Source organism: Nothoprocta perdicaria, unplaced genomic scaffold (assembly GCF_003342845.1).
Source record: "Nothoprocta perdicaria isolate Ctin4 unplaced genomic scaffold, notPer1 scaffold_17, whole genome shotgun sequence".
NCBI classification, from domain to species: domain Eukaryota; kingdom Metazoa; phylum Chordata; class Aves; order Tinamiformes; family Tinamidae; genus Nothoprocta; species Nothoprocta perdicaria.
The window spans coordinates 358,931-379,417 of NW_020454871.1; the positions used below are offsets into that span (position 1 = coordinate 358,931).

General features: G+C 53.1%; 2 protein-coding genes across 2 annotated transcripts; both read right to left on the minus strand.

Moving 5' to 3' along the window:
* Positions 1-1,382: 1,382 nt before the first annotated feature.
* CNGA2 (cyclic nucleotide gated channel alpha 2) lies at positions 1,383-8,401 on the minus strand. The gene is made up of 6 exons (XM_026035919.1): positions 8,304-8,401; positions 7,907-8,017; positions 7,036-7,203; positions 4,422-4,529; positions 3,911-4,017; positions 1,383-3,253 (listed from the first exon to the last, which is right to left on the minus strand). The coding sequence occupies exons 1-6, from the start codon at positions 8,399-8,401 to the stop codon at positions 1,836-1,838; spliced, it is 2,010 nt and encodes a 669-aa protein (XP_025891704.1). The 3' UTR covers positions 1,383-1,835.
* Positions 8,402-9,893: 1,492 nt separating this feature from the next.
* FATE1 (fetal and adult testis expressed 1) lies at positions 9,894-19,615 on the minus strand. The gene is made up of 6 exons (XM_026035950.1): positions 19,574-19,615; positions 18,199-18,425; positions 17,389-17,555; positions 16,396-16,484; positions 12,747-12,825; positions 9,894-12,383 (listed from the first exon to the last, which is right to left on the minus strand). The coding sequence occupies exons 2-6, from the start codon at positions 18,392-18,394 to the stop codon at positions 12,252-12,254; spliced, it is 663 nt and encodes a 220-aa protein (XP_025891735.1). The 5' UTR covers positions 18,395-18,425; positions 19,574-19,615; the 3' UTR covers positions 9,894-12,251.
* Positions 19,616-20,487: the final 872 nt, after the last annotated feature.

Sequence of the window (20,487 nt, forward strand, 5' to 3'; positions counted from 1 at the left end):
AGCTGCCGCTGTGCCCGGTGCCCAGTGCCCAGCTAGACAAGMAGCAGCTTCTGCAGCTCCCTGGGTCCGAGTGGGGCTGGGGACGTCACCTCACCCTCCCCATCAGCAGCCCCAGTCACGAGCAGACGGTGCCAGCCCCGAGGCACAGGACCCGGAAAAGCTGGAAAGCAAGGATTRCAATACTAAATAAAATCAGAATAAGTCAGATCAACTTCAACCAAAAATATCTTAGTGCTGAAAATAACTCGGCAAACTCTAAAATTTTATTTAAAGACAACATCAAAATATTCAATTTATCCCAAATTCTGGTTTTGATAATTTAACCTTCCCAAATGCATATTCTCAAAGAAAGACTTTTTTTTTTTTTAATGGATAAGTCTCACCCAAGCAGAACAGATGTAGTCTCATTTTCATAGAATCATAGAATGCTTAAGGTTGGCAGGGACCTCAGAGGTCATCGAGTCCAACCCCCTGCACATGCACAGGGCTGCATCCAAGCAGGTTTTAAAGYAGGTTTATTAAACCCACGGGTTTAAGTGGGTTTAAAGCGGGTTTATTTTGCAAGGGACATGAAAGGACCAAGCAAATAATTCATTTTTCTGCCATGAACAGTTCTGAGCTGACATCTCCCCTTCTGTCTCCCCATCATTGTAACAAACTAGTTGCTGAATTAGGCCAAAACATGAATTTCCCGAGCACCCTTAAAATTCCTTTCTCCAGTGAACTTCCCTCTCAAGGAAAAAATAGCCCCAGCCCTGGGGAGCAGGTAGAGAGGGGCAGGAGGTCCCAGATACCCACGTACAGGGTCAGGACGAGCTGGGCAGCAGAAATAGGAAATGATTTTGCGTCCCACAGTCCCAGCTCTTGCCTAGCAGCATTATCCGAGTGCCAGGAGGCCAAACCAGTTTATCCCGTGCTGAGAGGCACCATATGAGAGGCTGGAAGGCAGAAAGCACAAGGCCAGTTCCTGGCCCCGACGCTGAAGGATTTATTCAGTCTGCATCTAAAGACAAGCTGCTCCAGACGCAGAGTCCACAGGGTACAGCACAGCCAGGCTGAGTCTTGCCAGCAGCTTAGGCTCTACCACTCATTTCTTCTCCGGAAGGAAACTGGCCTGAAAGACTCCCAAAGTCCCACAGAGCACGAGGAAAGCCGCTGCCTAAGAAAATGAATGTGTTCTGCTCTCTCTGAGCTACCCACTACAAAGTAAATACAGGCACAGTTGGATCCTACCACTGCTTTGTTCCTTTAAAATGTGTCATTTCAGTCAAACCTTTCCTGGCACCTCTATCCATCCTTAAATAGAGGAGAGAAACAGGTTGTGTCTTCCCCCTGTTCATAGTGTAACAGGCGCTGTCAGCCCAAAGAGCAGCTTTTTTCCTGCTGTATTGTACTTGTCATCTGAGACTTCCCTAGTCTCAATGAAATTCCTGCTGCCTCCTCAGCAGGAGGGCTTGGAAACGCCATCCTCCAAGAAAATGAGACACTGGGAGGCCACCYATGTCAGGTCATGATGGCCCAAGGGAATGAAGGAGGCGTGATGAGCAGAGACCTCTTACAGAAGCTGGGAGGAAACAGCACTGGATAAGCCATTCTCCCCTTTTTATTGATTGAAGCACAAGATCAGGCTGCCAAAGAGACAGACCTGAGGGAGAGGGAAGACAGTCACCTCATCTGGAGCCATGTGAAGAGCTGCACCAAGCCCAGTGGCAACAGCAATGCTAAAGACTTGAGAGAAAACCCTGGCAAAGCAGCCAAAGGAGCTGCCATGCAAACAACATCCACTGTCTCTGCGCGAGGCAGGGCACCACTTAGCTGACCTGTGTGTTCCCTCATCACCTCCCACCAGGGTGTCCCTCCCCAGGCTCAGAGAGGCTGTCCGAGCTATCRGAGAAGAAGTCCTCCAGATCTTGTTGCCTCATCTTGGACTCCAGAACAGTGATGCGCTGCTTGAGCTTCATCTGGACAGCATCGTACTCCGACAGGAGACGGCCAAAACGGCTGTGCAGGGTGTCCATGTTCAGGGCCAACATATCCAGCTTCTCCTCCACGCTCTTTCCTTCCATGCTTTCCTCTGCCGCCGACTCATCCAGCAGCCCTTCCTTCATCAAGATCTCCCGACCACGCTCCTCCAGGACCTTCCTGGCATCAGGATATTCTGTAACTGCTTCCATCAGGTCTTCCTTTGACAAGCAAAAGAGATCAGAGTAGCCCAAGCTACGAATGTTGGCRGTGCGCCTGTTGCCCATTTTGCTTCCCTTAATATTAAGGATGCTGATCTCACCAAAGCAGCCTCCCGCAGTGAGCAAAGCATATTGCGTGATTCCATCATCTGCCACCACAGCCAGCTTGCCCTCCTTGATGATGTACATCTCTTTCCCAATGTCTCCTTTCTGGCAAACGTAATCCCCTGGGCTGAATACCTGAGGGCGAAGCTTAAGCACCAGCTCCTCCAGTAGACCTGGTTCACAGTCCTGGAAGATCCTCACCTTCTTCAGTGTCTCCAGATGAACGTTAATGGCAATCTCTGCCCTTAACTTGTCAGGGAGGTTCTTCAGGATTTCCCGTTCATCTACTGCCTTCTTGTTGGTCCACAGGTAGTCAAACCACTTGATGACTTTGGTTTCCATGTCTTTGCTCACCTTGCGGAACTGCATGTAGTGTTTGACGGCATCAATTTTTGCCTGGAACTCTGCCCTGGTGGCATTCATATTAGATATCATGGACCCCACGTTCCCCACAATGGTGGCAAAGATGAGGACRCCAACGAGGAAATCAAAGATCACAAAGAGATACTCTTCATCAGTTACAGGAGGAGGGGTCTCCCCAATGGTAGTCAAAGTTAATGTAGACCAGTAGAGACAGTAGACATACTCCCTGGTGAGATATCCATATTCAGGGTCTGTGAAATTGGGATAAACCCAGGTGTCCGCTCCAATGCCTATGGCTTTGGAGATGGCATAATAAATGCATGCATTCCAGTGGATGATGACCAGGATGTAAAGGACCAAGTTGCAGATCCGAAAGATATTGGGGTAGCTRGTTCTGGTCTCAGTCCTATCGAAGAACTCAAACATGCGGGAGAAACGCAGCAGCCTGTTGAACCGCAGTTCGGGGTGGTGCAACCCCACAGCTAGGAACACCAGGTCCGTTGGCAGGATGGAGAGAACATCCAGCTTGAACTGCAAGGTGCGGATGTAGCTATCCCRTAATTTCTTCAGGTCCTTAACCAGAAGACCCTGTTCCAAGAAACCTAGCAGAAGAAGATAACCTTGGCTTATGTACAACCTCTCTGCAGATTTTTTGGTAAACATTTTATGGTATGCCTTTCACATGCATGCACATACACTCAGAGTCACTCAGATATTGCTAATTCCACCTGATCTACTGAGTCTACAAGCTTTCATYACCCCTCAGGCAAAAGCCACGCAAAGATAGCACTTAGGGATTTACCACTAGTGCCCCAAAGAAATGGGATGCGAAGGTTCCCATCCTCCACATCATGCACTATTGCAAATTCAGGACACAAAAATGCACAGCTGCCCGCCCCATTCTGAGAACWTTAAATTCTACCACTTTTCCATTTAGATAATTCATTAACTGAATTGATATAAATCCAGGGATTCGGAACTTCAACTGTGCCCGAGTACTAATAGTAATGTGAGTAATTTTGTACAGTTWTTGAAAGGTGAAGTTGAAAGTTAGGATGATTAATCTTTCATTCTGAAACTTACCTCATTTCTCAAGTCTTTGAATTGTATTCTTCTTTTGGAGGCTGTTTCATCCTAGCAAGTGCCAAGGTAGATAAAACCCTTCCTTCCAATGGATCTATAGATCCCATCCCTTGCAGCTCATCCCCACTTTTAGGGAGTTAAAGCAAAACTCAAGCTGGAACGCATCCTCCACTTACCTGTGCGCAGGCGGATCACGATGTCCCCGATATAGATACAGTCCGAGACGTAGTCTAACACCAACCAGAGGACAATGTAAGTCTTCTGTAGCTCACTGAAACATGCCCTGGAGGAGGACCACATAACGGGGTGAGGASACCACCCAACACSCTTATCATCCCCAGCCCAACTGCTCCTGGGGCTGCTAAGCTTTACAGCTGAGCTCCATCACTTGCCCGTTTTGGTCTTAGAAATGTAATCCCTCTTCTGGGAATCATCTGCTATTCCTGGATGTAGGTAAGGAAATGTTCTTGCCCTGCCCTGCCAAATGCAGCTCCCAGCCTCGCAGGCAGCTGCACGCCGAGATGACAGCCCTGTGCTGCCCTTACAGCGATGCTGTGCCGCTGCACTGCTGCATCACTTGGCAAGAGGAGCTCCTATCCCTGAGCTTCCCAGCACAGCCAGTTTTGGATGTCCCGCGCAAACAGCACGGACAGGAGGAACAGGGAGCCTACAGGCCTTGCGGCTCACCTGGCCACAAGCAAGGACCAGTTGTAGAGGACAGGAACGGCAACGACAGCCAGCCAGCAGTAATACCAGTCCCTCGCAGGGTCCAGCACAAAGCTCTGCCATTTCTTCCTGGAAGCACAGAGAAACCAGAGCTGGCAAGCAATGCATGAGTAAAGGGCTAAACATTTAAAAAAAAAAAAAAAAAACAGGGTTGGAAGGGAGCATCCAAGTCATTTCCTTCATCCTTTGCACTAGACTGGCTTAAAAATAGCTGCAGCTTGAGTGCTGGTCTCTGAGCTAGGCCCTATGCCAGGAGTGCTGAGTAAAAACCATCCAACAGTGTTTAAGCTCCTTTATCCCCCCAACTGTGCTTGACAATGTACCAGAAGAGGAAACTGTAGCACTGCAAGGCAAAGCAGACGGCCTCCGTGCACCCAGCGCATCAGTGGCAGAGCCCAAACCAGGCTATCCAGGCTATTCCAGGCCTTTGGAAGAAGGCTATCAGAAAACTTCCCATTAGATGACATTGCTTCTGCCAGATATGGTAGAGGTTGGAGCCAGGCAGATTTTGAAGAGTAAGTCGACGGGACGCTGCCGGAGGTGCTGCCCAAACAACAAAGCTGCCATCGCCGCTCTGCTCAGTCTGCTCAGCCCTGGCCCAGCCTTTGAACACTGCCCAAGCGTCTGACCCAGCTTATCTTGGGACTCCAAGGTAATAGGTGTCTCCAGATCCCCCTGGAGAAGCCAAGGGACAGAAACYGGGCAGCTGAAGTGAGAGGCGGCTGCAGCTTGGTAGAGCAAAACCCCTTCTTGCCCTTGCTCGCTGCCAGCTTTGGAGCGTGCCAGCCTCCCTCCAGCCACGGGAAGAGCAGCTCCATTGCCAGCAGGCAGCCCTGTGCTCCCCACGGCGTCAAACGCCGGCAAAGCCTCTGCCTTGAGCACTGCTTCCCCGGTGCCATGCCGGCACCCACCGTGCCCGCACCAGGGACCAGCACCCAGCAGAGCACCCAGCAGAGCAGCAGCATCCTTCACTTCAGGGACAGCCACYGACAAGCGGGTTCAGCCTTCCCATTAATCAGTCCACAAGTACCACAGTAGAACACCCCTCACAAGCACCGATAACCTTAATAAGGCAATTTCAGCTTAAATCACCAGTTGTGGCCACAGCAGGTGGCCAGAGTCACTGACATTATCCCGTACAGCTGTCCCCACTGATGACAGGGCTAGGGCCAGAAGCAGGGGCTGATTCACCTAGCAGGAGGGAATAACCAGCTGCCAGGGAATACCAGGAGCAGGGAATAACCCTTGCACCCAACGCTGCAAAGCACCGAGGCTCCCAGGCCGTGCTCAGAGTTAGCAGAGCAGAGCCCTTTGTCCACACAGCCGAGGACCTAKAAAACACCAGAAGTCAGCACCATCTCCCCGGAGTTGATTCCGAGAGGCACGATGCTCTCCCCGCTGGAGTTTGGTGGGGTGATTCTAAGCACATATCTCCTCCCAGCCCCGGGAACTTCACCTCACCTCTTAAATAAGGTCAAGCCAGAAAACAAGATGCTTTTATTGGCCACGATGTGATGGCGCTCGGCTCCGTTGCTGCATTGCCTTCCTGCGGGAAACCCTCATCCTGCAGCAGCCTTCAGCTCCCTCTTCCTCCGGTGATTAACAAGCTGCCCTTAACCTCGCAGGGCAGAACAGATTTCCCCATGACTAGTAAAGACCCAGATGCAAGCCTCAGATATATTTCTCCTACAGAAAACAATCATTTCTTCGTGTTCTAATTACCATGTATAATAGCAGGGTCCAGGCTAGTACATGAGCTTTGCCCTTTCATTACCAGCAGAAGAAAAGCCAGGTTATTGCTTTTCCCCAGGTGCATGAGCTGAGGAGATGAAAGGGCTGGAAATGAAATTTCAGAATTTCGTTTCTGGAAAGCTGCTCTTGGGGGAGCCACTGGCAGCAAGGGGCTCCCTTCATCCTGCACATGATGGAAGGGGACTTGCAAACACGGTGCCTTCAAATTTGCAATGGAGCCTGGACGTTTCTTCTGCAAGTAGCTCCTGTTGGGAGAAAGACCCTGGCCCAAGCACAAGGCCAAGCTCAGAAGACAGCCCAGAGCAGGGTTCAAGCCCTTGGGACATCACAGCTGAGATGACCAGCTCCATGTCCCCTTGGTTTGCCCACAACTCCTCACCTATATGCACAGGTCAGAAGTGAATCCTTTCAGAGGTGTAGGGTTGCTTCCCAATTCAAATTGCTCTGAAAAGACAGGTGAAGGTCTGCTAACTCATGAGCTACACAAGGGTATGGACCAGGGCAGAGAGGACTCCACAGTGAGGGACAGGCCAGGTCTCTTCCAGGGGGACAGGCTGGCAAGAAGGAAAGAGCACGCRCAGAGTTCCCTGCATGTCAGCCTGGGAAGGGCAGGCTGACTACCAGGAAAGGGATTGCAGAGGACAGGGCACCCTCTCCACTGCTGCCTTGCCTGGTTCCCCTCTCCAGGCAGAGCTGTACCCATTCCCAGCACTCGGCACACCCCCGCGCATGTCCATCTGCCCACGCTGCTAGGGGRTCCCGAGCCCCATACACGGCTGACCTCCAGCCAGGGACGGCGGAGGCAGCAGGGAAGGGACTCTACTTTTTGGTTTTCGCCTCTGTCTCCTCGTCCTCTGCATCATCATTGATGTCCGTAGCCACCTGCAGCGCGGGGCCCTGGAACCGCTCGAGGAAGGGGTCCGGTTTTTGCTCCTCCTCATGCAAGCTCTTGCTGGCCCAGTCTCTCAGCACCAGCACCAGGCGGACTATCCTGAAGAGGGGAAGAGAGGCAGAGTCAGGAGGAGGTGCCTGTGGAGCCAGGAGAGAGCAAGCCCTTATGGGGAGCTGAGAGTGCCATGCTGGTGGCGAAGTCCATGGTGTACTCAAGGTGCCTACAGCAGAGAGGAAAGGTTTCACAGCCCCTTATCAGGTCCAAATATGGCTTTTTTTCTCCCTTGCAGTGACTGTATAGGATGGAGAATATATGACAGTCCTGAGCCCAAGACAGTCCCAAGACAGTCCTGAGCCCACCCCAGCAGAGACCAGATGCCTCTTCCCAAATCTTTCTGTCYCTTGCCAGAAGAGCATGAGGAAATAAATAAATAAATCAGGAATGGTTTAAATTGGGAATGTTGACCCTACACAAGCCCCCAGTGCCCTCAGCCCTGCGGGAGCACCCAACTCGCTATGGGATGGGGAAGCCATCTGTGTTGGTTGCTCATGGTCAAGGGAGCAGGTAGGCAGCACGCGCCCTAGCCTGGCATGCTGAGAGATGGCAAAGCCCGGGCGGGAAGGACAGAGCACTGAGTATTCAGCAGCCCTGTACGGCAGCCCGTTCCCCGCTTTCACTGTGCGAATTTCAGTCTGGCCCCAAAGGCTGGGCTCAGCCCAAAGCCCATCAAACAGCTCTGCAGCGCCTTGGGAATGGTGCCCAGGAGCTGCCCAGCACACACGGCCACCACACGCATGGATACCTGGCCAGGGCTTGTCGCCCTTGGAAAGCAGGGGCGGGCGGCTGCTCTCCACCGTCCAGAGGAGCATCTCCCTGTGGCTCTGAGGAGGCTTCATGGTGGAAAGAGCGGGTCCTGCAGCAGGGAGAACAAGAGTCATGGCSACATTGTCCTGCAGTGGTGCCTGCCCGCAACCACCTTAGCCCAGCTGCAGGAAGCAAGCGCTTGGCGTGTGTCGTTGCAGCCCTGCTGTGGTCCCATGGGACACGGTCCCAAGCAGGAGGTGACCCATGCCCTCCTCCTCACCCTCCGCTGCAGGGCAGCACCAGAGCAAGAACTGTGCATCCCGGTGGCACGCGGGCTCCTCAAGAAGGTCCTCAGAGCCTCCCTGATCCCTCCCTCTCCCCGAGCACGGCCTCACCTCTGGGTGCTGAGCACCGTCTCGGGGCCATCCCTGCCTGGGGCGGGCGGACGGCGGTGCTGGCTGGCAGGCGAGCTCTGCAGCCCGTTACTCTTCATCGCTGTCGTCCACGCAAGGACCTCATGGGTGCACACGCTGTCCCAGGAGCCTCGACAGAGCAGAGGGCAGCTGAGTGCAGCCGCGCCTGGAGCAGGACACGCTGCGTGCCACCAGGCCCTCCAGCTTCACACACACACCGCCAAGACGTGACGCAGGAAGAGAAGGTGCCCATTCGGCGTCTCCATCAGCAGCGCGGCAGTGCCAGCCCCGCGCAGCGTTGCRCGTTGCTCGGAGCCGTCGCCAGGCGCCCGGCAGCAGCCGCAGCCATTGCCAGGGCGACGGCGCCGAGGAGGGAGCCGCTCCCGGCGGAGCGGCCGCAGCCCGCGGCGGGAAAACAGGGCGCCGCCGGGAGACACCGCGCGTACGGGGGCTGCGCCCCGCTCGAGCGAGCGCTCAGAATCCACCGCACTGGCAATTAGCGTTCGCGATTTAAGAAGGAAGAGCCTCACTGAGCTCCGTGCTGCCTTCTGGGTTCAGGGAGCGGGGGAAAGCATGCATTTATACACAAAGGCTGATAAATTAAATTCGTTACCCAAAGAGTAGGAGGTTGCCAGGTCCCTCACATTGCACCAGCCRTCCCCCTCGCGGCTGCCCTTAGCCCACGTGGCTGGAGAAACAGTCCTTGGCTTTAGGAGGCAAAGCCACAGCAGGGTAGGAAGGCAGGCGCTGCCCAGGGCAGCGCAGTGAAGGCGACATTGGGCACGCCGCACTGGTGAGCGGGATGCAACGGGAAGGCACCTCACCAAAACACAGGCCTGGCACGCAGGGACACACGGGCAAACACCCACTGGGGTCCACGTACCCCTTTCTGACAGCCCTGCCACACACTTCGGGCACAAAGTCTTCCAACCCGCCTCGGTCATGGACAGATGGACAAGACAGGGAATGGATGCTCAGGGGACATGTCCTCAGGGCCCAGCATGGCGCCTCCCTTGGGCAGGGGTCTGCATGTGCCTGGGCAGCACTGTGTAAACCGTTCCACCACAGAGACCACGCTGGGTTCTCCARAAGGGTTGTGGACTCTCCTTCTCTGGAGATATTCAAAGCCCATGGGGACACAGTCAYGGGCAATGTGCTCTGGGTGACCCTGCTTGAGCCAGGCTTGGAGCAGGAGATCCCCAGAGATCCCTCTTCTTTCCAACAGCATCCGATGCTTTGCCGTGGCCCAGGCTAAAGCAGCCCCTGCCACGTGCGTTGCATAGTGCAGGGTGTGCGGGGCTGGGCTGGAAGCACCAGCATCCAGAGCCATCGACTATGAGCAGCTCTATTTATTTATTTCCCCTTTAAAGCTTAAATTCCCATCTTTTCTGATCCCCCTGAAGAACTGGAAAGCGGGACAGACACACGGAGTTTATTCAAACATGTATTTTATGGATCAGCATTTCCAGATTTACATCAGGAAGCATGCCCTATGGAAAAGCCATATTGCATCTCCCACAACATGTCAATAATTAGCTATCAAGAACACATATGGGATGGGTCACCTCCCCTCCAGATGTCTTCAGTGCACATTTTGAAGGTGTTGTGTCCTTCTCACCCTAGACTACAGCTTCAGGGAAAAAAAAAATATTTCTTCAAGAGCATATTTTCAGTCCTCAGAAAAGAGGAAGCGCCAAATAAGTACTTTCCAAACAACGAGGCTGCCTGGCAAGACTCTCTCAGAGGCTGTGGCAACTCCCTCTTCAAATCACATGTATGAAGAGAGAACAAGAGGTGGCAAAATGGACTATTGCCCTGTCCTGCCCCTCCAGAAAACCTGGTGAGTTGGAGYATGAGCCCAGCAAATCACACTCCAGAAGAGAAGCAGCCAGAACTTGTATATGAATTTGCAAGAGGGCCCCTGGAAGCCCTGACCACAGCCCTTAGCCACGGGAACCACCTCGGGAGCAGCGCTCACACACCCCCATGTACACCCTGAGCCAGCCCAACCACCAGATCCGGGCTCTTCTCCACAATAAATCTTACCTCTCTCCTCAGCTCCGGTGCTGGCCACAGGCTCAGACCTGCAATTACTTGCGGGACAGTTATTTATTGGCAAATGTCTGGCTGCCAGATTTACAGGCCCAAATAGCAGGTGCAGCTGCAGGCACAAAACACTTAAGCATCCATGTCTGTAAACAAACAATTGGCATACCCGGATGTCCTGCTGCTCCGGTATAATTATTCATAGGTGGAACAAAACGGTCCTGTTAAAGCATTGCCAAGAGCTGACCCCAAGCCTGCAGGCACAACTCCAGCAGGCGTTCTGGATAAACCACCAAAAGCCTTTCATAGTCATCTCATTGCAGCCTTGGAATCTCAAGCATCACCTCCCAGTGTGGGCACAAAGCACGCCTTGGTCCCCAGGCACACCAGTTTCCACGTGTCAGTTCCTGTCCTCCAGTCCTACCTTGTCCCGTTACATCCCAAGGGTGAGTATGGGCCTGGTCGTCATGCAGGTCTCTCAAGAGCTTGTGGCTTTGGGGTGGTATCAGCAATCTCAGTTCTCACCCACCTGACCCCACGCTGGTKGGGAGGTTGTGGAGGAAACGTGACTGCTGCTGAGCTGGTCCCGCCAGGCACGAGGGACCCAGGCAGCACAGATCCAAGGGGGTTAATTCCAAGGGAGCAAAGAAAGAGCCAAGCCTCTGAATTGGGCTGGTCACTAGCTAAAGAACACCTGGGTCAAGAATTCCCCCCTCCTGGGTCATTGTGCCCTTGCTGAAGTCACAGTTTGGCAGCCACTCTGGGAGCAGTCTCGGCCTCCAGCATTGGCAACCAAATAAATTTATATTGCTGCCCAAGCRGGCAATTTTCCAGAGCCTGTCTAGTGCTATTAATGTTGTTATGAGGTCTTGTTATCCAAAGAGTCACCATGGGGAAGRTTTTTGTTTAAATCTTACTGAGAAATGGCCAAACTCCTGGATAAGCCCAGACCTCACTCTTAGAGTCACTTTGGACCTCAGCGCTGGAAAACCCTTTGCTGAACTGCATCCAACAGGATGGGAGCCAAGAAGACGGTGGCAAAACAGCAGCTGGAGGGATGGGAGCTCCCACCTCCACCCAATTCAGCCATCCTAAAGCAGGGCCTATCTTGGCACAGGAGAATTAGCAGTACTATATCCACTTAAGAATAGTTGCTCAGTGAAGAAAACATCATGTATTAGCAGTATAAAAATGCACAACTACTTTGTACAGACTTCGAGAGATAAAGATGAGGAAAAGGCTGCTATAATTGGGTGAGGAATTTTTGGAGTCAGGACTGAGTTGTCCAAGATGGGATGAGGAGATCCTGGGAAGGTGGCCAGGTCCACTAATGTCCAAAACCATAGCAGGATCTGATGTCCACTCAGCACCTTAGTTTTGCATCTTCTCTGGCAGACAGCCTAAGGGGCAGAGCGTGTCTCATGCTCCATGCACTAGAGACACTTACTGCATCACCACCTATTCTCATGAGACCTTCYCAGCACCTCCAAAGACAAGGATTGACTCCATCAAACAGGCAACATGACTGYTAGGATTCACAGAGCGTTTACAGTCATAGCTCAGCCCTGGCACTATCCCTGTTGGGCTGTATTCATTCCCCACCTTTCCCTAATCCGTGTCTCCAAGTGTGCTGGCACAAGGTCCAGATTCGTCCTTTTCATCTCCTCTGCCTCTGATGCTGGAGTGTGAGAGAAGGATTCCATTCACATTGTAATCAAGGCCTAAGGAACACAAATCCTCAAGGACCTACAGTGCCCCAAACTGATCAAGTTAAGGAGAAAAAACACACAGTTTTACTGTTCACAAGTATCTGAGGAAGGATTCTGTCCCTGCTCTCACCCACCCTGCCAGGTTGGGGAGGGAGAGCCAGGGTGCAGCAAGTCTTCATCTCCTCAGCCAGAGCCACGTGTTGATGAGGCAGGCAGAGATGAGCACCGAATAGACCAGAGTCTCCTTCTGGCGCCAGCTGCTGCACTGCTCCTCCAGCACCCGGAGCCTCCCCGAGATCCTCAGCAACTGCAAGCAAAGGAAAGCAGCAGATCCACTGTTAGTCCTGGGATTAAGTGCAAGGCAATAGCAAAGCACCAGAAAGGCCAAATGGCAATGGATGAAGGGATGGGAAGTGCCAACTTTTTTGGGTCCTCAGGAGCAGGTGCTTCGGGAAATGACCCTTCTGATGCCATTCCAGAACCATTAGTGCAGACAGATGGAGAACTTGACTGTCTCCTGTAGCAGTATATGAGCCTGAAGGGTCAACAAACACCTAGCTCTTTCCCTACGTTTTCCCTTAGAAGCATTTGGRACTAACTTAGCAAACTCCCCATCTACCCTCCTATGGTTCTCCCAGGAAAAACCTGCCATCTTTCACCCGCCTCTTACCTGTTTTCTCATTGCTGCCATCTCAGCCGTGCTAACCTCCTCCAGGGAGCAATCGGAGGCTGCGCCTGGCTCCGGGGAGCTGGGGAGAAAAGCAGAGAGGCAAATGGGCAAACACAGCCAGGAGGGGCAGTCACCTCCTCGCACGCGAGGCGCTGCCGGGGCAGCAGAGGGGCCAGCGTGCTCGGCCAGGCAGGCTTCTGTGGCCAGGCCACCGGGCACAGCGCTGAGAGCACAATCAGCRCTCGCACAGTGCTGCAGGACTTATTTTAGCTGCCATCATGCATCTTTAGACCCTCCACCATGCACTCTGGAGTGAGCACAGCGCACACGCATGCAGCAGACAATTACRCATAGTTTTTAAAAGCACATGCTTCACACGCTCGTATTTCTTCAGACAGAGAGAAAGAGCAATATTTACCGGGCATCCATTTTCTATAGGCAGAGGAATTCACTGGGGATGGATAAATCATCGTTAGAGCAACTTGGGCAAAAAAGCAGATCACAGAACCAACGTGGCAATCGGAGGATGATTCTCTTTGCATCAGCAGGGGAGGATCCAGCTGGTGAGAAGCAGGTAGCAGCTGGGGGCAACTATCTGAGCAAGCACACCCACCAGCACCTAAAGGATCCTGGTTTTACTTAGATAAGGATTTGTTCCCCTCCATGACCTCCAAATCCCACCAGCTCACTTTGACCTCACAAAAATGTATAAATTTTATAGCAATTTTTACTTGCAACTTGAAACATAAATAAGCAGCCCAAGTAGGCACCATCTTCTTCCATCCCTTTAGACAAAGCAGCCACCTCTGGGATTAGCCAACAGGTTCCTCTTGGAGATAGAACCTGGCTACAGAATCCACAGCAGTACCAGCTGTGTCTTAAGAGTGGCCATGCAATAAAATATGGGAAAATCAAATTCCATGATGGAAATCAAAATTGCCGTATTCTGTGTGTAGTCCCTAACATCAACCWGCCTTACAACAGCTCGTGTATAATCCCAAATTCCCCTGTGCACATTGGTAACTCCCAYGGACACTCATTAAACGTCTGACATAGCGCGAGTTAATGAGCATCTAACACGGCTCTCGTGGAGACCTCGGGGAGAAGGGAATTTATTCCCATTTGCAACACGACATTCATCTTGTCACGTCAACAAGCCAGCGCAGCGTGCAGAGACTGGAGGTAGCTAGGTCTGAAAAGGGATTTGTTGGCTAACACCTCTACATAATGTAGCTGCCCTGTAAAATGAAAGTCATGACAGACTGAATATCCAATTTCCCCCAGCACAAAGCCGTTAAAAGTGGACACATGCCACAGCTTCTAATTGAAAAATCCCGGTTGATACAGGTGAACACACATTATAGCAGAGGCTAGAAATTACCTTCTGATGACTCATACCCTTCAAGAGGTCATTGTAATGAAAATATTCCAGTCTCCATCCAAGGCCAGAGTTTTCTTTATTAAAACTTCAGGACAAACAAGTTGGGTCAGTCATTTTTTATTTTTATTACTTGTGTGGGGGTACAGAGCTGTCTCTTTAATGTGCAACAACTCCTGCACTTGAAGTGATGCAAACCCTCAAGAACAGGCACTCCAAGGTTCTTGGTTTCAAAGGGAGACCAAGACCCGTGGCAGAGAGAGGCACAGGGCTGATGCCAGCTACGTTACAGCAGCTCAGCAACAACCTCCTATCACAGCACCATGGCCTAAAGCTCCTCCACCGCACAGGGGAGGAGGATCTTACATGGCCTCTACCAAACCAGACCTCTTGGCATGCCCTGATTTCTTCAAAAAGCTGCTTCTGAGGACAGCCAGCCTGGGGGGTTTAAAGGTAGGGATATTGCTTTGCATCATCCAAACAGGCCCCAGCTTTGCTGCCTGCTCCTTCACTCCAGCTGCTGAGGGAAGATTCAACAAGACACTGATGACATAGAGGAGGTACAGACCTGTGTCACATCCCTCTCTCCTCCCTTTCTGTCCGGAGATTTTGCTCAAGAATTAGAAAAACGGAGACATTCTTCCAGGGCTGCGGAGTGCTCAGCAGCCTCACGGCACTGCAGACACGCGAGGGCTGCAAAGGCAGCTGTGAACATTTTAAACTTCCTGCAAATGTGCAGRTAACAGGGTGGTATGGAGAGGCTCCAGCACGTGCCGAGATGCTGAGCCCTGGAGCACACATCCATACTGCCTCCCAGCAGATCCAGGCCATGGGTTTTCGCTGGGGTTTAGGGTTTAGTGCAGCTGGTTCTTGCAAAGAGTAATTTGTGGGAGACAGTGCCTGGTGACAGGCTCCCTATCAGGCAGTTTGGTCTGGATTTTGATTCCCTTCATACATTTCTCACCATCAAGTTATCAAAGAAAAAAAAAAAAGTAGCATTTGCTTTGCACTGAAGAGCAGCCAAAATCCCAGGGCTCTCATAAGAGGTGTTAGATCACCCGAAGCAACCAGAGGGATGGCATTAAGCTAAGCAGGAGACTCGAGCTCTGGTGTGTTAGAAGGGACTCTGCGGGCTGACTGCACCACATACTCCCAGACCAAGGCACCCAAAGCTGGCACACAGGTTAAGTGGGACATAGAGAGAATGACAGGCTGCACAGGACCATCCTGCTGCACCTCTCCAGTGCTGGGCATCCCTGTGAGTTGCAAAGCTCATGCCTGGTTCATGCCTTAGGAAGGCAAGGGCAGAGCCCTGTGGAGTGACAGGGAGATGGCTCAGCACGAGCCCAAGTCACCTGGATGGCACCGGGCCTTGCAGAGAGTTCTGGACACGGTGGAAGAGCACCTGGCCCAGGAGRAGCATGGTCTGGAAGATGTTCTGCACTGAGTAGATCCTGTCCGTCTGCACGAGGAGGGGGCGCGGGGCGCCGTGGGTGGCCAGGGGGCCCGTGTCCAGCCTGGGGTGCACACAGAATCACGCCTGTCATCGCCCAGCCTAGCACAGCACTGGCACGGTTGGACATTTGGTGGCGCCCTTCATCCTTACAAGGGCTCCGAGCCTCGCCAGGAGCACTGACCGCTGAGCAGGCCGAGCACACAGGCTGGGCAGCAGAAACTCCCTCCGCCAGCCTACAGGTTTAGAGGCACTGCCTTCACTGATCCCATTGGTGGCCAGTGACAGGACAAGGGGCAATGGGTACAAGTTGAAACCCAGGCAGTTCCATCTCCATGTGAGGAAGAAMTTCTTCACTGTGAGGGTGCCAGARCCCTGGCACAGGCTGCCCAGGGAGGTTGTGGAGTCTCCTTCTCTGGAGATCTTCAAATCCCATCTGGATGCCACCCTGTGCCACATGCTCTGGGTGTCCCTGCTGGAGCAGGAGGGTTGGACTAGATGACCTCTAGAGGTCCCTTCCACTCTTAACCATTCTTTGAAATAAGATCACGAGACCATACGGGCCACAGAGAACAGCTCACCTGCCACCTTGACACAACTCTCAACTTATARGGGAGAGATGGGTCCATTTTAGGGTTGACCTAGGGGGCAGTTTCCCCACTGGAGAGAATGTCTCCAGTTTCCCCTTAACTAACCTTGCCAGAGAGTGGGCTTTGCTTGTCACTACGCCGTCCCACCTTGGGGACACACCAAGGACAAACAGATGGCAAGAGCTGCCGATCCGCGCGCATCCCAAACACCCCCGGGGTAGTGCTCACCGCTCGTGGCGCTGGCCCGCGCTGGGCACAGCCAGCTGGGCACACTCACTCGGGGTCCTCTCCCGCCGCGACCTGCTGCTGTGCTGGCCCTGTTGGCATTAAACACGACCACATCAGCGCGGGGATCGCCCGGGGCAGCCCGGCCCGGCGTCCTGCACCGTCTGCAGGGCAAGCGGCGCTGTCGGCGTGAGCGACGCGCTCCGTGGCCGCTGCATTACACCTTGAGTCCTGCAGCTGGGTTTCATGGCACAGCCATGTTCCAAGTCCCCAGGACAGCCCCAAGCCCTCAGCAGGGCCTCTCTGAGCAGGACTGCTTGATCTCAGCCCGTCCTTGCGGTGGTTCCCTCTAGTTTCACCCCCAGTTGTTTTCCCCCTGTGCAGGGAAGGGGAACTTGGAAGTGCAGCTGAGATGGTGGATTCTGAGGAGAACGGCATGAAGCTAATGCAGCTGGAAAGGCCCTTGAATCTTGGGAGGAAAAGCACTTTGGAAGACAGCTCAGCGGCTCCAGGCAGTCAAAATAGCCCTACCCATGTCAGAGGCCTCTCTCTGAATTAATACATACAGGGTTAAAATCTGCTTTTATGCTCGATATCAGGTTCTTTTATGCTGCTGTGATGGAACAGCYGCTTATACTTAATCCAGGAGAAATAGTGGTTGAAAAGGGACTTCAAAAGTACCAGGAGGGGGTTGTAGGGAGACTGAATCATGGTCTGCACCTTCTCCAGCCCATTTCCTGCTCACAAAAAGCATTGAGCGCCCTCGCTCAATCCACATCCCAGGACACAGCAGCCTGGCACACAGGTGTGTGGAGACAGGAGATCCCACTGCCTCTACACTCAAGGTCCTAGATAAGGATTTAGGAAGCTGCACTCCAGAAAATGGATGCAGGCTTTGGCTCATAACAGACCTAACCTAGGGGTCTGTGACCCAAACCTAGGCCTTGCCCCCTCCCACACGCCCATGGGCAGCCCTTTCTGCTCGCAACCCCGTACCGATCGTTTGCGCTTCTGGGAGCTTGATCTGGTGCCTACGTGCAGAAAAGGGAACTCCCCGGGCGCCGCGGGGTACGCAGAGGAGTCCGGGGACTCGTGCACCACAACAGAGGGGACCTTCCTTTGCTGGTCTAGCAGGATGGGCCTCAGAGCAGCATCCGTCATGTCTACAGAGAGAAAAAAGAATTAAACCAACTTTGCCCTCAGGTCAGGACGGAGGGGAGATTCACCCATGCAGGATAGCCAATCCTGTGTCTAAAGTTATCAGAAATACATCAGAAGAGTATTTTCCACATATGTGGGACGCAGGGTGATCAGGGCAGGTATGGAGGATGCCCTGCTCCGGGAAAGCAACAAGTTCGGGGGTTGTCTTTTGAGAAGAGCCATGACTCTCAGCATCCGCATGTGAGGAGTCTACCAGAGGCCAAGAGGAAGCTCCAAGGGATGTGGAGGGACAGATTTCTCCCTCCCAAACCCTCATCCCAACCCTCCTGCTGTTCTCAGTCTCCTTAGTGCCTTGCTACCTGCAAAGACACCCTGTCTCAGGCACGCACTAACACATCTATTCACTTAMTCACCTCTTTTCCAGGACATTTTGGTCCTCACTACTGGGAATAAGACCCATCCTGYGCTCTGTTGGTTGTATTTGCCCACCTCTCCCATCATGCTTCCTTATCTTGMGAAGGAACCTGACATCTGTCCTTCTGCTCCTCTTGCAAAGCAAACTGTTGAGATTTATAAAGGGATCCTTCTCTCTAGCTGTTACAGAGACCCATCAGCCTTCACGCAAAAGACAACCGGAGACATTACCTGCAAGCGAGATCCTATCTGGGATGTGCATCCGAAAGGAAGGAGGGACATCCTCGCTCGTTGGCTCCTCCTCGACGGGGCTGAAGCTTTCTGCCACCTTCAGCCTGTTGGGCACCCGCATGCTTTGATTGATGGCCTCCGTAAAGAGCAGGTCGCAGCGGGCTCGGTTCAGGTCCAGGCCCCAGAACGGCCACATGGTTTTGTTTTCCACGGATCACTTGGGTAGCCTAGGATTCCACAGGAGGAAATAACAGAGGAATAACAAAGCGGAAGGACACTGACACCAAACACCTGGCATGKGCGCAGGCAACGTAAATGTTGCAAGGCAGTGAAAATGCCACGAGAAACACGGTGAAAAGATGGACACCACGAGGAGCTGTCCCCGAGTGGGGTGTCCTGGGAAGCCCAAGGCAGGGCAGGGGGTCCCGGGCAGGCTGAAAGCCACCTAGGAATTTGGCACTGAACAGCTCAGTTAATAATGAGTAAAAGGCAACAGATCAGCACTCCTGTGGGAAAAGTGCACCATAGATTAAAAACTAGTGGAAAAAAAAAGATTAAAAAAAAAAAACATTTCTAAAATGCAAGGTTGAGGGAAGCTGATTTTTGCATTCAGAAGCTTTCACAGAAGAGCAAGCCCGCAGTGCCCAGACGAGCCACAGGCACACACGGCTCCTCAGCCCTCCCTGCTGCCTTCCTCACGTCTCACCATGCCCAGAAAGGTCTCGCTTTGCTCCCAGTCTTCCCTGTTTCCTCACAGCCTCGGGAAGCAGCGGTTTGCTCTTCAGAGCCCAGGGAGAAACCCAGGCGGAGCTCAGCGAGCAGGAGCACACAGGGGCCCTGCCTGCTCTCATCACATCCTCACCCACTTTTAGCACCCGGGGTTCCAATTCCCAGCCCACCAGGCTGGCTCCAAGGGCTGCCCAGGCCTCCTTCACCGAAGCCTCTCAGGGCATTTCAGGCCCTCTCAGCTCCCTGCCTTCTCCAGCAGAAGGGGCTCCCTGGGCACGACAGGACCAGGCAGCTAGACCCGAAGTCCAAACAGCCCTTTTCCTGCTCCATCCTGAGGTGTTTCAGCCCTTCCTAGCCAGCTGGTTTGGAGCCACCTTGCTGAATTTGATCCACATGGGTCAGCAAGCACCAGAGCGGGCTGTGTCCTTAACAGCAGCAAGCTGTTAACTCACACAGGTTGTCCCAACCAGCATCCAGCCACGCTGGTCCCACAGACCTGCAGCTCTGGCTCTGGAAATCCACTGTGGCCAAGCAGGAGTGAGAGACACTGTCCACAGTGATGAACACCTCCAGTAATTACCTACCTCACTTGGCTCTTCCCTCCTCCTTCATTAAAAACAGTTTAATCAAAGAGAAGGAAGCTCACCCAGCATCAGCCTGCTTCCAGCTGCACATAAAGGGGAGCCCATTTCTGCAAGGTAGGGTTGTAGAGACCAGCGACAGGGACACTGCGAATGCTGCAGCCCCCAGGCTCGCAGGCCTGTCCCTGGCTGCCCCCCACCTTCCTGTGGGGGTCCCCTGCCACCTGTGGGGTGGCAGGCAGGCCACCCCACAAGCCCTGCCTGGGCCCRGCCTGTCTTCACATGTGTCTGCCCCAACCTGCCCTCCCACAGCCCCAAAACTGCAGGAAAGGAGGATTTTTGCAGGGACTCTCTCAGGGAGCGGCATCAGCAAGTCCCATGACTGTCCCGGAGCGGTGCCAGACCCTCAGGAGGAGGAACGTACATGAGGCCTTCAGCCCCGCAGCCTCCGGCCCGGCACGACAAACACTGCAGCCAAGTGTTATTTTCTTCCTCCACATTTTTGGTGCTTTAGAGGAACAAACACCCGCATTGTTTTCATGTCCTGCCYTCTGTGAAACCAGCATATATTAATAATAATACATCCAGAGATGGACGATCCATTCAGTTTCYCATTGCCTGTACAACTGCTGCAGCACTCGGGAAGCACAGGGATGGGAGGGAAGCGGGCAGCAGACTGTGAGAAACTAAGCTATTAAGACAAAAATAAAATTCAGCTGTCAAAATCCAAGAGAATAAAGGGCTTAAGCGGCTGGATTTCCTCCTTTAACTTTCTTTAGGGCTTTTCTATTTACTGCCAAGCAATCCCCTCACGTCAGCAGAGGAGCCGGCCCAGAGGCTCAGATCCCGCCGTTCCCTTTGCGGTTGGAGTGGCGGGGAATTTCCGGCCTGCTAAGCCCCTGTGAGCAGGAAAGCYGGGAAAACCGACGCGGGGGAGACACCGGAGCGTCCCAGCAGCCCGGGCGTCCCCGGACAACCC